The 13617-nt window shown below is 35.5% G+C and overlaps 1 protein-coding gene across 1 annotated transcript in view; it reads left to right on the forward strand.

Moving 5' to 3' along the window:
• Nucleotides 1-960: 960 nt before the first annotated feature.
• PDE11A (phosphodiesterase 11A) overlaps nt 961-13617 on the forward strand; it is a 464603-nt gene continuing 451946 nt past the window's right edge. The window contains exon 1 of the mRNA XM_068543893.1: nt 961-1122. Coding sequence (XP_068399994.1) covers nt 961-1122 — 162 coding nt within the window. The remainder of the gene's footprint in view (nt 1123-13617) is intronic.

Raw genomic sequence — 13617 nt, forward strand, 5'->3', positions numbered from 1 at the left:
GGCTCTAGGGCACACAGGCTTCAGTTGTTGTGGTGCACGGGCTCAGTAGTTGTGGCTCGTGAGCTCTAGAGTGCGGGCTCAGTAGTTGTGGCGCACGGGCTTAGTTGCTCCGCAATATGTGGGATCTTCCGGACCAGGAATCAAACCCGTGTTCCCTGCGTTGGCAGGCGGATTCTTAACCACTGCGCCACCAGGGAAGCCCTGAGTTTTTGGCAGTCTTACCAAAATATCTTTAGGCAGAATGTATTGTGTATATCTATCACTGTGTAATAAAACCTTCCTTACTTAGAACCGTATATTTTCTACTACATGTACTAATGCTGACTGAACTCAGTAATGTTTGATGGTTTTTAGGTAATGCTTGATTTAGTCTGGTAGATTTGTTTACAGCTGAGAGTGTAAGGTAAATAGGAAATTATGTATTACATGTAGCTTTCTGTGGCCTCATTTCTGTAAGGTATTTTATAGTTTTGTCTATTATTGCAGGCATGTAAATAATCATAATATCATATTTAATCACCTTTCCAATTTGTTATGTGATTATTTTTAAGTAAGGGAATACCAATTTAGACATATATGCTTCACATCATTGTTTGTACCTCTACTTTTTGGAAGTGGAAAGAAAAATAGAATATTGTTGACTTAGGTAAATTACTGTAATTGTTCGAAGGCTGAAGGAAAACCAGCCTTATACCAACAGCAGTTTCTGAAGTAGCAATGGCTAGAAATTCAAAATAAACCTGATAAGTGAGATGATTCTTTATAAAATTGGATGCTATAATATGTTTGTGTTTTTGAGCACTCAGAATTTAAAGCATGTCTGCTTTAAATTATATTTTGGTTTAATATCATTAGTATTCACTTCAGTCAAAGTGATGAAATTCCTTTTTATCCAGCCTTGCAAATCTGATATTTTCTTTGGTCTGTGGTTTAATGTTTCATTGCAGAACAAAATGGCAAATGCTGAGGCAGGCAAGAAGATCTTTGTTCAAAAATGTGCTCAGTGCAACACAGTGGAAAAAGGTGGAAAACACAAGACTGGTCCAAACCTCTGGGGCCTTTTTGGCAGAAAAACAGGACAAGCACCAGGATTTTCTCATACCGATGCAAACAAAAACAAAGGTAAAAACTAGGCAATTGTTGGAGAGAACCAGAAGCTTTGTAGCAAAGAAGAAGGCACAGGATTTGATATAATAATTTCCTAATTTGCAGAATTAAAAATGAAATCCACATGTTTATATTATGGAAATATTGATTTATGTCATAAGATCTGTGTTTAGATAACTGGTCATCTTTTTTTTTTTTTTTATAAATTTATTTATTTATTCTTGGCTGCATTGGGTCTTCGTTTCTGTGCGAGGGCTTTCTCTAGTTGCGGCGAGCGGGGGCCACTCTTCATTGCGGTGCGCAGGCCTCTCACTATCGTGGCCTCTCTTGTTGCGGAGCACAGGCTCCAGATGCGCAGGCTCAGTACGTGTGGCTTATGGGCCCAGTTGCTCCGCGGCATGTGGGATCTTCCCAGACCAGGGCTCGAACCCGTGTCCCCTGCATTGGCAGGCAGACTCTCAACCACTGCACCACCAGGGAAGCGCCTGGTCATCTTTTTGATCAGAGAAATTAGCAATCCTCTGTGGCATAAATTTTTTGCCTATACAAGGAACTTCAATTTATGCAATACATATATCTTGAAAAAGCATGAGCTAAATTTAAAAAAATCAAATCATGTTTTAATGGCATAATGGCAATTTTTTATTTGTAGTAGTGATTCTTAGCAGGGTGTGGGGAATGTTATATAGTTTGAAAAAGTATATTCAATCATTTCTTTGTTGGTGGAAAGTGTGTAGATGACAGTTAATTTTAGGATTGAAATTCAAAATGGTTGCAAAAGACTGTAATATCTTTGCAAAGCAATTTATTACTCTTGGAGATATCTATATCTCTATATATTTACGTATATAATTAGCATTCACTTAAAATAGGGTACAACTCTATTTTTTAAGCTGTTCTTGGTGTACAGAATGGACTTGAGGACAGGATGGGTGGGGAAGGGTAAGATGGGATGAAATGAGAGAGTGGCATGGACATATATACACTACCAAATGTAAAATAGATAGCTAGTGGGAAGCAGCTGCATAGCACAGAGAGATCAGCTCGGTGCTTTGTTACCACCTAGAGGAGTGGGATAGGGAGGGTGGGAGGGAGACGCAAGAGGGAGGAGATATGGGGATATATGCATACATATAGCTGATTCACTTTGTTGTATAGCAGTAACTAACACAACATTGTAAAGCAATTATACTCCAATAAAGATGTAAAATTAAAAAAAAAAATTGTTCTTGGTATCTCAGCATTTCTTACAGGCCCAAATTTCAGTTCACTACTACACCACTGTTTGGAAAGGTTTTTATTTTATGTTGTTTTGTTTTATTTTATTTTATTTATTTTTCTTTCTATTTTTCTAATTGAGATGAAATTCACATAACATACAATTAGCCATTTTAAAGTGTATAATTCACTAACATTTAGTGTATTCACAGTGTTGTACAATCACCACCTCTCTTTAGTTTCAGAACTTTTTCATTATCCCAGAAGAATCCCTGTACCCATTAACTAATCACTTTCCATATCCTCCTACCCCCATCCTTTGGTAACCACTTACCTGCTGTCTCTATGGATTTGTCTACTCCAGATATTTCATATAAAGGGAATCATGTAATACATGATCTTTTATGTCTAGCTTCTTTTGCTTAGCATATTTTCAAGATTCATTGAAGTTGAAGCATGTATCAATACTTCATTCCTTTTTTATGGCTGAATACTATTCCATTGTATGTATATATCACAATTTGTTTATCCATTCATCAGTTGATAGACATTTGGATTGTTTCCACCTTTTACCTATTGTGAATAGAGCTACTATGAACGTTTGTGAAAAAGTGTTTAAGTCCCTGTTTTCAGTTACTTTAGATCTGTACCTCTAGGAGTGGAATTGCTAGGTCAGTTAACTACATTTAACTTTTTGAGGAAAAGTCAGATTGTTTTCCACAGTGGCTGCACCATTTTACTTTTCCATCAGCAGTGTAGGAGGATTCTTATTTCTCTGTATAGTCACCAACACTTGTTCTTTTCTTTTCTTTCTTTTTTTTTTTTAATTGCCATCCTAGTGGATATGAAGTGGTACCTGGTGAGTTTGCTTTGTATTTCCTTAATGATGCATAATACTGAGCATTGTTTCATGTGCTTGTTGGCCATTTGTATATTTTCTTTGGAAAAATGTCTGTTTATATTCTCTCCCCATTTTTTATTTGGGTTGTTTGCCTCTGTTGTCAAGTTGTAAGATTTTTTTATGTATTCTGGACACTAAACCCTTATCAAATAAGTGACTTGCAAATATTTTCTCTTATTCTGTAGATTGTCTTCATTTTTTAAAATAATGTCTTTTGATGAACAGTGATTTTTAATTTGTATGAAGTCCATTTATCTATTTTTGTTGTTGATGTTGCTTGTGTTTGGGTGTAAAATCTAAGAATCTATCATGAAATCTAAGGTCATAAAGATTTACCCTATGTTTTCTTCTAATAGTTTTATAGTTTTATCTCATATTGATATTTAGGTCACTGACCTACTTTTAATTAAAATTAATTATCATTAATTTTTTATATAGAGTGAGGTAGTGGTCCAACTTCATTCTTTTGCATGTGGTTATCTAGTTTTCCTAGCACCATTTGTTGAAGAGATTCTTTTACAGTTGAATGGTTAAAAATCGTTTTACAGCCTTGTTGAAAATCAATTGTCCATATGTGTTAGGGTTTACTTCTGGACTTTCAATTCTCTTCCATTTGTCTGTACATCTATTCTTATACTAGTGCTACACTGTTTTGATTACTGTAGCTTTGTAGTAAATTTTGAAATTGGGAAGGATGAGCCCTCCAACTGTGTTTTTATTTTTCAGTATTGTTTTGGCTCTTCAGGGCCCTTTGCAATTCCAAAGGGTTTGAAGATCACCTTTTCCATTTCTGCAAAAAAGGCCTATGGAATTTTGATAGAGGTTGCATTGTATCTGAAGATTGCTTTGGGGAGTATTGCCATTTTAACACTATTAATGTTACATTCTGTGAACATGGGATACCTTTCCTATTATTTAGGTCTTCTTAAATTTAGCAGTATTTCGTAATTTGCAGTGTGCAAGTCTTTCACCTCCTGGATTAAATTTATTCCTACCTATTTTATTCTTTTAGGTACTATTATTAATAGAATTGTTTTTAAAATTTCCTTTTCAAGACAACCCTCAGAATGGGAGAAAATATTTGCAAATGAATCAACGGACAAAGGATTAATCTCCAAAATATATAAACAGCTCATTCAGCTCAATATCAAAGAAACAAACACCCCAATCCAAAAATGGGCAGAAGACCTAAATAGACATTTCTCCAAAGAAGACATACAGACGGCCACGAAGCACATGAAAAGATGCTCAACATCACTAATTATTAGAGAAATGCAAATCAAAACTACAATGAGGTATCACCTCACTCCTGTTAGAATGGGCATCATCAGAAAATCTACAAACAGCAAATGCTGGAGAGGGTGTGGAGAAAAGGGAACCCTCTTGCACTGTTGGTGGGAATGTAAATTGATACAGCCACTATGGAGAACAATATGGAGGTTCCTTAAAAAACTAAAAATAGAATTACCATATGACCCAGCAATCCCACTACTGGGCATATACCCAGAGAAAACCGTAATTCAAAAAGACACTTGCACCCGAATGTTCATTGCAGCACTATTTACAATAGCCAGGTCATGGAAGCAACCTAAATGCCCATCAACAGACGAATGGATAAAGAAGTTGTGGTACATATATACAATGGAATATTACTCAGCCATAAAAAGGAACGAAATTGAGTCATTTGTTGAGATGTGGATGGATCTAGAGACTGTCATACAGAGTGAAGTAAGTCAGAAAGAGAAAAACAAATATCGTATATTAATGCATGTATGTGGAACCTAGAAAAATGGTACAGATGAGCCAGTATGCAGGGCAGAAGTTGAGACACAGATGTAGAGAATGGACATATGGACACCAAGGGGGGAAAACTGTGGTGGGGTGGGGATGGTGACGTGCTGAACTGTGCGATTGGGATTGACATGTATACACTGATGTGTATAAAATTGATGCCTAATAAGAACCTGCAGTATAAAAAAACAAACAAAACAACTAAAAAAAAAAATTTCCTTTTCAGATTGTTCACTGCTTGTGTGTAGAAACAGCTGATCTTTGTATGTTGATCTTGTACTGTGCAACTTTGCTAAATTCATTTATTAGCTCTAGTAGATTTTTTGTGGATTCTTTACAATTTTCTATATAGAGAATTATGTCACCTGTGAATAGAGATAGTTTTAGTTCTTCCTTTCCAATTTGAGTAGCTTTTATTTCTTATTCTTCCCTAATTGCTCTGGCTAGGACTTCCGGTAGAATTCTGAATAGCTCTGGGGAAAGTGAGCATCTTTGTCTTGTCTTGTTTGTTTTTTGGTTTCTTTTTTAATTTATTTATTTTATTTACTTATTTTTGGCTGTGTTCGGTGTTAGTTGCTGCGCATGGGCTTTCTCTTGTTGCGGCAAGTGGGGGTTACTCTTTGTTGTGGTGTGCGGGCTTCTCGTTGCGGTGGCTTCTTGTGTTGTGGAGCACGGGCTCTAGGCGTGTGGGCTTCATTAGTTGTGGCACACGGGCTCAGTAGTTGTGGCTTGTGGGCTCTAGAGTGCAGGCTCAGTAATTGTGGCGCATGGGCTTAGTTGCTCTGCGGCACGTGGGATCTTCCCGGACCAGGGATCGAACCCGTGTCCCCCGCATTGTCAGGCAGATTCTTAACCACTGTGCCACCAGGGAAGCCCCTTTGTCTTGTTCTTGATCTTAGGGGGAAAGCTTTCAGTTTTTTACCTTGAATATGGTGCTAGCTGTGGGTTTTCCATAAATCCTGTTTTTCATGTTAAGCAAGGTCCCTTCTATTGCTGGATGTTTTTATCATGAAAAGGTGCTGGATTTTGTTAAATGCTTTTTCTGCATCTGTTGAGATAATCATGTGTTTTTTTTTTTCCTTTTGCTCTATTAATGTGGTATATTATGTTGATTTTCTTATGTTGAACCATTCTTGCATTCCTGGGATAAATCTCACTTGGTCATAATGTGTTATTCTTTTAATAGTGCAGTTGGATTTAGCTTGCTAGTATTTTGTTGAGGATTTTTGCATTAGAGATAGTTGTTTTTTAATTTTCTTGTGATGTCTTTATCTGGGTTTGGTGTTTGGAGAAGTTTTAAATATAAATTATTGGCAGCTGTAAGTCCTCTTCATAAGTGATTTGAATTTAGTATTTAAAAATTTCTTAATAGGTTTTTTAGTGCTTGTATAGACTAAAATACCTCATTTGATTGAGCTTTGCAGACCATGTTGCAGGAGAAAGGCTTTAATAAGGTGAGTTGGCATCTTGTGCATTATATTTTATTTTTGAGTGCACATATAGTAGCTTACACTTTGTCAAAAGAGGGATTCTACTTATTTCAACCTGTGTTAATGTTTCTAGTAAGATAGTGTTTGCAGTTGGTTTCAGTCTGTTGCAGTTTTTGTTTGTTTGTTTTTGTGAAACTTGTACAGGCATACCTTTATTACACTTCTCAGACGTTGCAGGTTTGTGGCAACCCTGCACCAAGCAAGTCTCTCAGTACCATTTTTCCAACAGCATTTGCTCACTTCGTGTCTCTGTCACATTTTGGTAATTCTCACAATATTTTAAACTTTTAAATTATTATTTTACTTGCTATGGTGATCTGTGATCAGCAGTCTTTTTTTTTTTTAACATCTTTATTGGAGTATAATTGCCATGGTTCTTATTATGATTGCAAGATGCACTTTACTTTAGCAACAACCATCAGGAAACTTTGAAAAAAACAAAGTTTATTACTCACAGATCCTGGAGGGTACACAGCATGTGTGGGGCTACCCAGTGCGGTATCGGGTAGAAAGAGAGCGTGGGCTTGGGGTTTTGCTTTTATTGGGGTTGAGAGTGGGGTGCCTAGGGTTTTGTGGGTTCACTCTTTATTGGTGAATTTAAAATATAAAAGCAGGAATTAAAGCATGGGAAGGGAAAAAGCAAGCCAGTCAGTCAAATGGTCAGTTATATGGGTCTACCTTTCTGAAAAAAGGGAACTTCACGGGTGGGCATCCTTACTCTTTACTTGTATAGCTGGCAGTGCATTTATTCAAGATGGATGTATTTGAAGGGGATGCCTCAGCAATTAAAAGCTTAATGTCCAGCACTTACATTACAATCAGAAAGGCTAAGTGTCAGTTACTTACACTACAGATAGATAAGATGTAAAGAAATTTTTGTTACCTGGAATTTTGGGGAAAGAAACCTTATAGACAGTCAAATGGCTTGATTAAAACAAAGTTCACACACGTCTAGATTGTCAGTTTTTTTGTGTATGTGAATATAAGATACTTTTCATTTTCTCAAAGCCTTGAGAGCAATACAGTTTAGTAGGATGGAGAGCTGGCAAAGCCATTTGTTCCTAGACTTGGGTGTCCAAGCAAACTAGGATGGGGTGGGGAGTATACGGTAAGTCTGTTTTAGAGCACTACTACTACATCTTAGCATTTGAGGATGGTAATAGTTTCCTAGGGCTCCTGTAACCAAGTACTATAAATTAGGTGGCTTAAAATAGTGAAAATTTATGGTTTCATAGTTCTGGAGGCTAGAAGTGCAAAATCAAGTTGTTGGCAGGGCCATGCTCTTTCTGAAACCTGAGGGCAATCTTCCCTTGCTTCTTCCTAGCTTCTGGTGGTTTACCAGTAAACTTGGTGTTTTGGGCCTACAGCTGCATAACTCTAGTCTCTACCTTCATTGTCATATTGTCCCTGTGTGTCTCTGTCTTCACATGGCCTTCTTACAAGGATACTAGTAAAATTGGATTGAGAGACCTATCTTACTCAGTGTGACCTCTTTTCAACTTAACTAAACACACCTGCAATGACCTTATTTCCAAATAAAGCCACATTCTGAGGTACCAGGGGTTAGGGTCTCAACATAACTTTATTCAGGGGACACCCACAATAAAGGACCACATACATATCAAATAAATACATAGATAATTGATAAAAATACTTATATTAAAACAACATGGAATAAAATTTAATCTTTGTCAAGTCAAGGGTGTTTATCACTTTCTTAAACATCAGTGTAGTTGTTAGTAATACAATATCATTGTATTTAGTATATGCAGAAATGCTGGTTAGTAGATATTCTATAATAAAGAATTGTCTGGTCTTTGTCTCAGGTTCCTGGGAGGGATCTCTGAAACCCTGGAATTTCCCAGTGATAGGAGCATCTTTGTTACTCAGGGTTGGGTTCTGGGACTACAGCCTGTGTTTATGCTAATGAGATGACTTGTGGTAGGCTCCTTGATAGTTCCAGGATGGGGACTGGGCAAGCTGGAAAGGCCAACCATGTAATTAGAGAATTGGGGCTTTGGGCTAGGTGATATCAATCTGACCTCCAAGGATAGAGGACAGGGGCTGGAGATTGAGCTCAAGCACATGGCTAGTGATTTCAATCAATCATGCCTATGTAATGAAACCCCAATAAAATCTCTGGCCACTTTCAACTGAAAGCTCTACTTGAGCTTCCTGGTTGGTAAACACATCAATGTACTGGAGGGGGATGAGTCATGATTCCACAGGGCCAGGGCCAGGAACCTCTGTGTTTGTGACTTTCCCAGACCTCACCATCTGGGTCTCTTCATTTGGCTGGTACTGATTTGTATCCTTTATAGTAAAACTGTAATTTTTAAGTAGTGCTTTCCTGAGTTCTGTGAGTTGTTCTTGCGAATTATAAAACCTAAGGGAGTTCTGGGAGCCCTTAAATTTATAGTCAGTTGGTTAGAAGTTTGGATGGACTGGGGACCCTGGACTTGCCACTGGTGTCTGAAGTGAGGCAGTCTTGTTGGGGACTTTGGGGTCTGTGCTAACTCCAGGCAGTTAGTATGAGAATGGAATTGCATTTATTGCAGTAGGATTTACAATTGATAGACTATTGAATAAATCAGTCTTAAACTTGCATTTATTGTGTGCATTTATATGGCTCTTTAACTTTTAAAGTAATATTTTTCTATAGTGTCATTTTATTATTTTATTATCCTATTATAAGAGCAGTCAACTTTTGAAGTCCTGATTTTTAGAACAGTTATAACCTAATGTTTGTCCCTCTAGCTGCCAATATTTTAAAGACTTTTGCTTATTAACATTGATTTAAAATCATATTAAAGCTTATTACAAATATATCTTTTATTATAGGTTTTTATCAAAGATAAAAGGCTGTATATGGCTTGGCTTTAACATTATTTAATAATTAGAAATAAAATTTCCCTGAGTCAGATTGTTTAATTAATATTTATGACTTATTTGGGGATATAATATTATTATTTGTTAGTTCTACTAATGAAATAAGAATAATAAGTAGCAGAATGAAATTAGACTCTTATTGTTCACCACTGACAAAAATTAATTTGAAATGGATTAAAGATTTAAACACAAGACCAGAAACCATAAAACTTCTGGAAGAAAACATAGGGAAAAGTTCCTTGACATTGGTCTTGACAGTGATTTTTTGGATATGACACCAAAAGCACAAACAACAAGAGCAAAAATAAATAAATGGGACTATATTAAACTAAAAGGGTTCTGCACATCAAAAGAAAGAGTCAACAAAATTAAAAGGCAACCTACTGAATGGGAGAACATATTTGCAAATCATATATCTGATAAGGGGTAAATATCTAAAATATATAAAGAACTCATACAACTCAATAGAGAAAAAACCAACCAGATTAAAAAATGTACAGAGGAACTGAATAGACATTTTTCCAAAGAAGACATATAGATGGCCAACAGATACATGAAAAGGTGCACATCATTACTAATAATCACGGCAATGCAAATGAGATTATCACCTTACACCTGTTAGAATGGCTATTATCAAAAGACAGGAAATAGCAATTATTGGGAAGGATGTGGAGGAAAGGGAACCCTTTTACACTGTTGGTGGGAATGCAAATTGGTAAGCCACTGTGGAAAAAATATGTAGTTTCCTCAAAAAGTTAAAAATAGACCTACCATATGATCCAGTAATCCCACTTCTGGGTATATATTCAAAGGAAATGAAAACAGAATCTTGAAGAGATATCTGCACCACCATGTTCATTACAGCATTATTTACAATAGCCAAGATATTGAAATATCCTAAGAGTCCATCAGTGGATGAATGAATAAAGAAGATGTACTGTATATACGCAATAGAATATTATTCAACCATGAGAAAGAAAGAAATCCTGCTATTTACAACAACTTGGATGAACGTTGAGGGCATTATGCTAAGTGAAGTAAGTCAGACAGAGAAAGACAAATACTGTATAATACCACTTATATGTGGAATCTAAAAAAGCCAAGCTTAGAAAAATAGAAAGTAGAGGGGTAGTGACCAGGGGTGGGGAGTTAGGGTAATGGGGAGATATTGGTCAAAGGGTACAAACTTCCAGCTATAGGATTAACAAGTTCTGGGTATCTGATGTATAACATGGTGATTATAGCTAATAATACTGTATTATATACTTGAAAGTTGCTAAGAGAGTATATCTTAAATGTTCTCACTACAAAGAAGAAATGGTAATTATGTGATGGGGTGGAGGTTTTTGCTAATGCTATGGTGGTAATGATTTTGCAATATATAAGTGTATCAAATTAACATATTGTACACCTTAAATTTATAGAATGTTATATATCAATTATATCTCAGTAAAGCTGGAAAAAATAATGTAAGTAGCTTACTAGGTTAATTGAACAGGGTTTTAAAATAATATTATTTAGAATAAATAAAGATTTAAAAAATACTTTAGGACAGCTTGATCAAAGACAGACTTGATAAGAAGAGCCAAGAAGTCAGTAGTTCAGTTTTAATACAAATTGTGGAAAACTGTCAACCATAGTTTATTTTCCATGTATGGTCTTTCTGTTGGAAATAATTACACCATTTTAGTTTTCAAAAGAATAAGGAAATTCTCGTATTTTAAAGAAGATTGTTCCATATGACTTGCTTAGAGTATAGTTTTACAAAATTCATGATTGTGGCAATAATTTTGTATTGTGTGGTTTTAAAAAATTGTAGCTAAATATGTATAATATAACATTTACCATTTTAACCATTTTTAAGTGTACAGTTCTGTAGCATTAAGCACATTCACATTGTTCTGCAACCATCACCACCATCCATCTCCAGAAGTTTTTTATCTTCCCAAACTGAAACTCTGTACCCATTAAACAGGCCCTGGAAGCCCCCATTCTATTTTGTCTCTGAATTTGACTACTCTAGGTACCTCATATAAATGTAGTCACATAGTATTTGTCTTCTTGTCACTGCTTATTTCATGTAGCATAATGTCTTTAGGGTTTATTCATGTTGTACCATGTGTCATAATTTCCATCCATTTAAAGGCTAAATGATATTCCATTGTATGTATATACCACATTTTGTTTATCAATCAGTGGACACTCCGGTTACTTCCAATTTTGGCTATTATGAATAATGATGCTATAAACATGGGATATAAATATTTGTTCATGTTCCTGCTTTCACTTCCTTTGGGTGTAATACCCAGAAGTGGAATTGCTGAATCACATGAAAATTCTGAGTTTAATTTTTTGAGAAATAGCTGTACCATTTTCCATAAGGGCTCTATCATTTTATGTTCCCACCAGCAATACGTAAGGATTCCAAGTTCTCCACATCTCAGACAACACTTGTTATTTTGTTTTTTGTTTGTTTGTTGATAATAGCTTTCCTAATGGGTGTGAAGTGATATCTCCTTGTGGTTTTGGTTTGCATTTCCCTAAAGATAGTGATGTTGAGCATCTTTATTTTTTTTTTTTTTTAAACATCAGTAAATGGATACAATTTTTCTTTTGAGAATAGTACTTTATACATATTATTGAATAACTATATGCCGTTTGCATTTTGGGGGCAATGTAATTAAAACAAATTGAATTAACTCATGATTTGGCCAGGGTTGTGTGCTAACAAGTGATATAACTAAGATTCAGACTCAGGTCTTCTTTGGCCTTTAATGAAATCATATCATGGGGTTAACGTATTCGCTGAACTAACTTATTATTATTATTAATTTTTATCTTTTTCCTTTTGTCATGTCAGATCTGTTAAAATAAGCAGTAGGACACATAAAATTATAAATGTATTAATAATTTAAAAAATATTTTGAAATCCATTTATATTATATGAAAATTCAGATAGTTCAAAAGGATACTTCCCAGTATGAGTGATAGGAAATTATGTATATTCATGTCTCCCTATCCTCCCCTATTCCTTTCCCTTTACCAACTAATTTTATATGGTAATATTATTCTTTATAATTTTAGTGGCTGTATTCATACTTTAAGTTATATTATATGCCTCTATTATTTTATTTAAATACTTTAGGCAATATCTGTCTATTCTTCACTCTGAAGGATGGAGAGAATCAAAGTGGTTATACAACCTCCAATTTTTTCATACTCTTAACTGAGCTACTTATGTTGTTATTTCTGCTTTGACATGATACATATAATTTATATCCTATGTAACTATAATTACCACAGTTGCTTTAACATTTGTCCTACATTTAGATTGTATTAGTGCTTATTCCCAGCTTTTACCACAGTGTCTATATTTATTTTTTGGTTGGTAGAAGATTATCTATCAGTAGTTATGTCAAGAAAGAATTACTGGAACCATATTACCCCAGTTCTTGATGTTTGAAAAGATCGATGGATTCCCATTACACTTGAATTGTTTGGCTAGACGTAAAATGATTGGATGATACTTTTAATTCCTCAGGATTTCGTATGCTTCATGTTGAATTTTTCTTTGGAGAAATCTGAAGCCAGCCTGATTGTTTTCCATTATAAGTTACTTGGTTTTATTTTTATTTTACTCTTTTCCCCCTAAGTTTCAGTAAACTTCGTATTAAAATTTAGTAATTTACTAGGCTGTGTATAAGACTTGGTTGATCTGTTTCAGATTTTCCTGGGACATGTGTTCTTCCAACTGGCAGATTCAGGACTTTTTTTTTTTCTTAACATTTTTATTGGAGTATAATTGCTTTACAATGGTGTGTTAGTTTCTGCTTTTTAACAAAGTGAATCAGTTATACATATACATATATCTCCATATCTCTTCCCTCTTGCATCTCCCTCCCTCCCACCCTCCCTATCCCACCCTTCTAGCTGGTCACAAAGCACCAAGCTGATCTCCCTGTGCTATGCGACTGCTTCCCACTAGCTATCTATTTTACATTTGGTAGTGTATATATGTCCATATATACACTACCACTCTCTCACTTTGTCCCAGCTTACCCTTCCCCCTCCCCGTGTCCTCAAGTCCAACCTCTAGTACGTCTGCGTCTTTATTCCCGTCTTGCCCCTAGGTTCTTCATGACCATTTTTTTTTTTTTTTTAGATTCAGTATATACGTGTTAGCACACAATATTTGTTTTTCTCTTTCTGACTTACTTCACT

This window comes from Eschrichtius robustus, chromosome 5 (assembly GCF_028021215.1).
Source record: "Eschrichtius robustus isolate mEscRob2 chromosome 5, mEscRob2.pri, whole genome shotgun sequence".
In the NCBI taxonomy this organism is placed as follows: Eukaryota; Metazoa; Chordata; class Mammalia; order Artiodactyla; family Eschrichtiidae; genus Eschrichtius; species Eschrichtius robustus.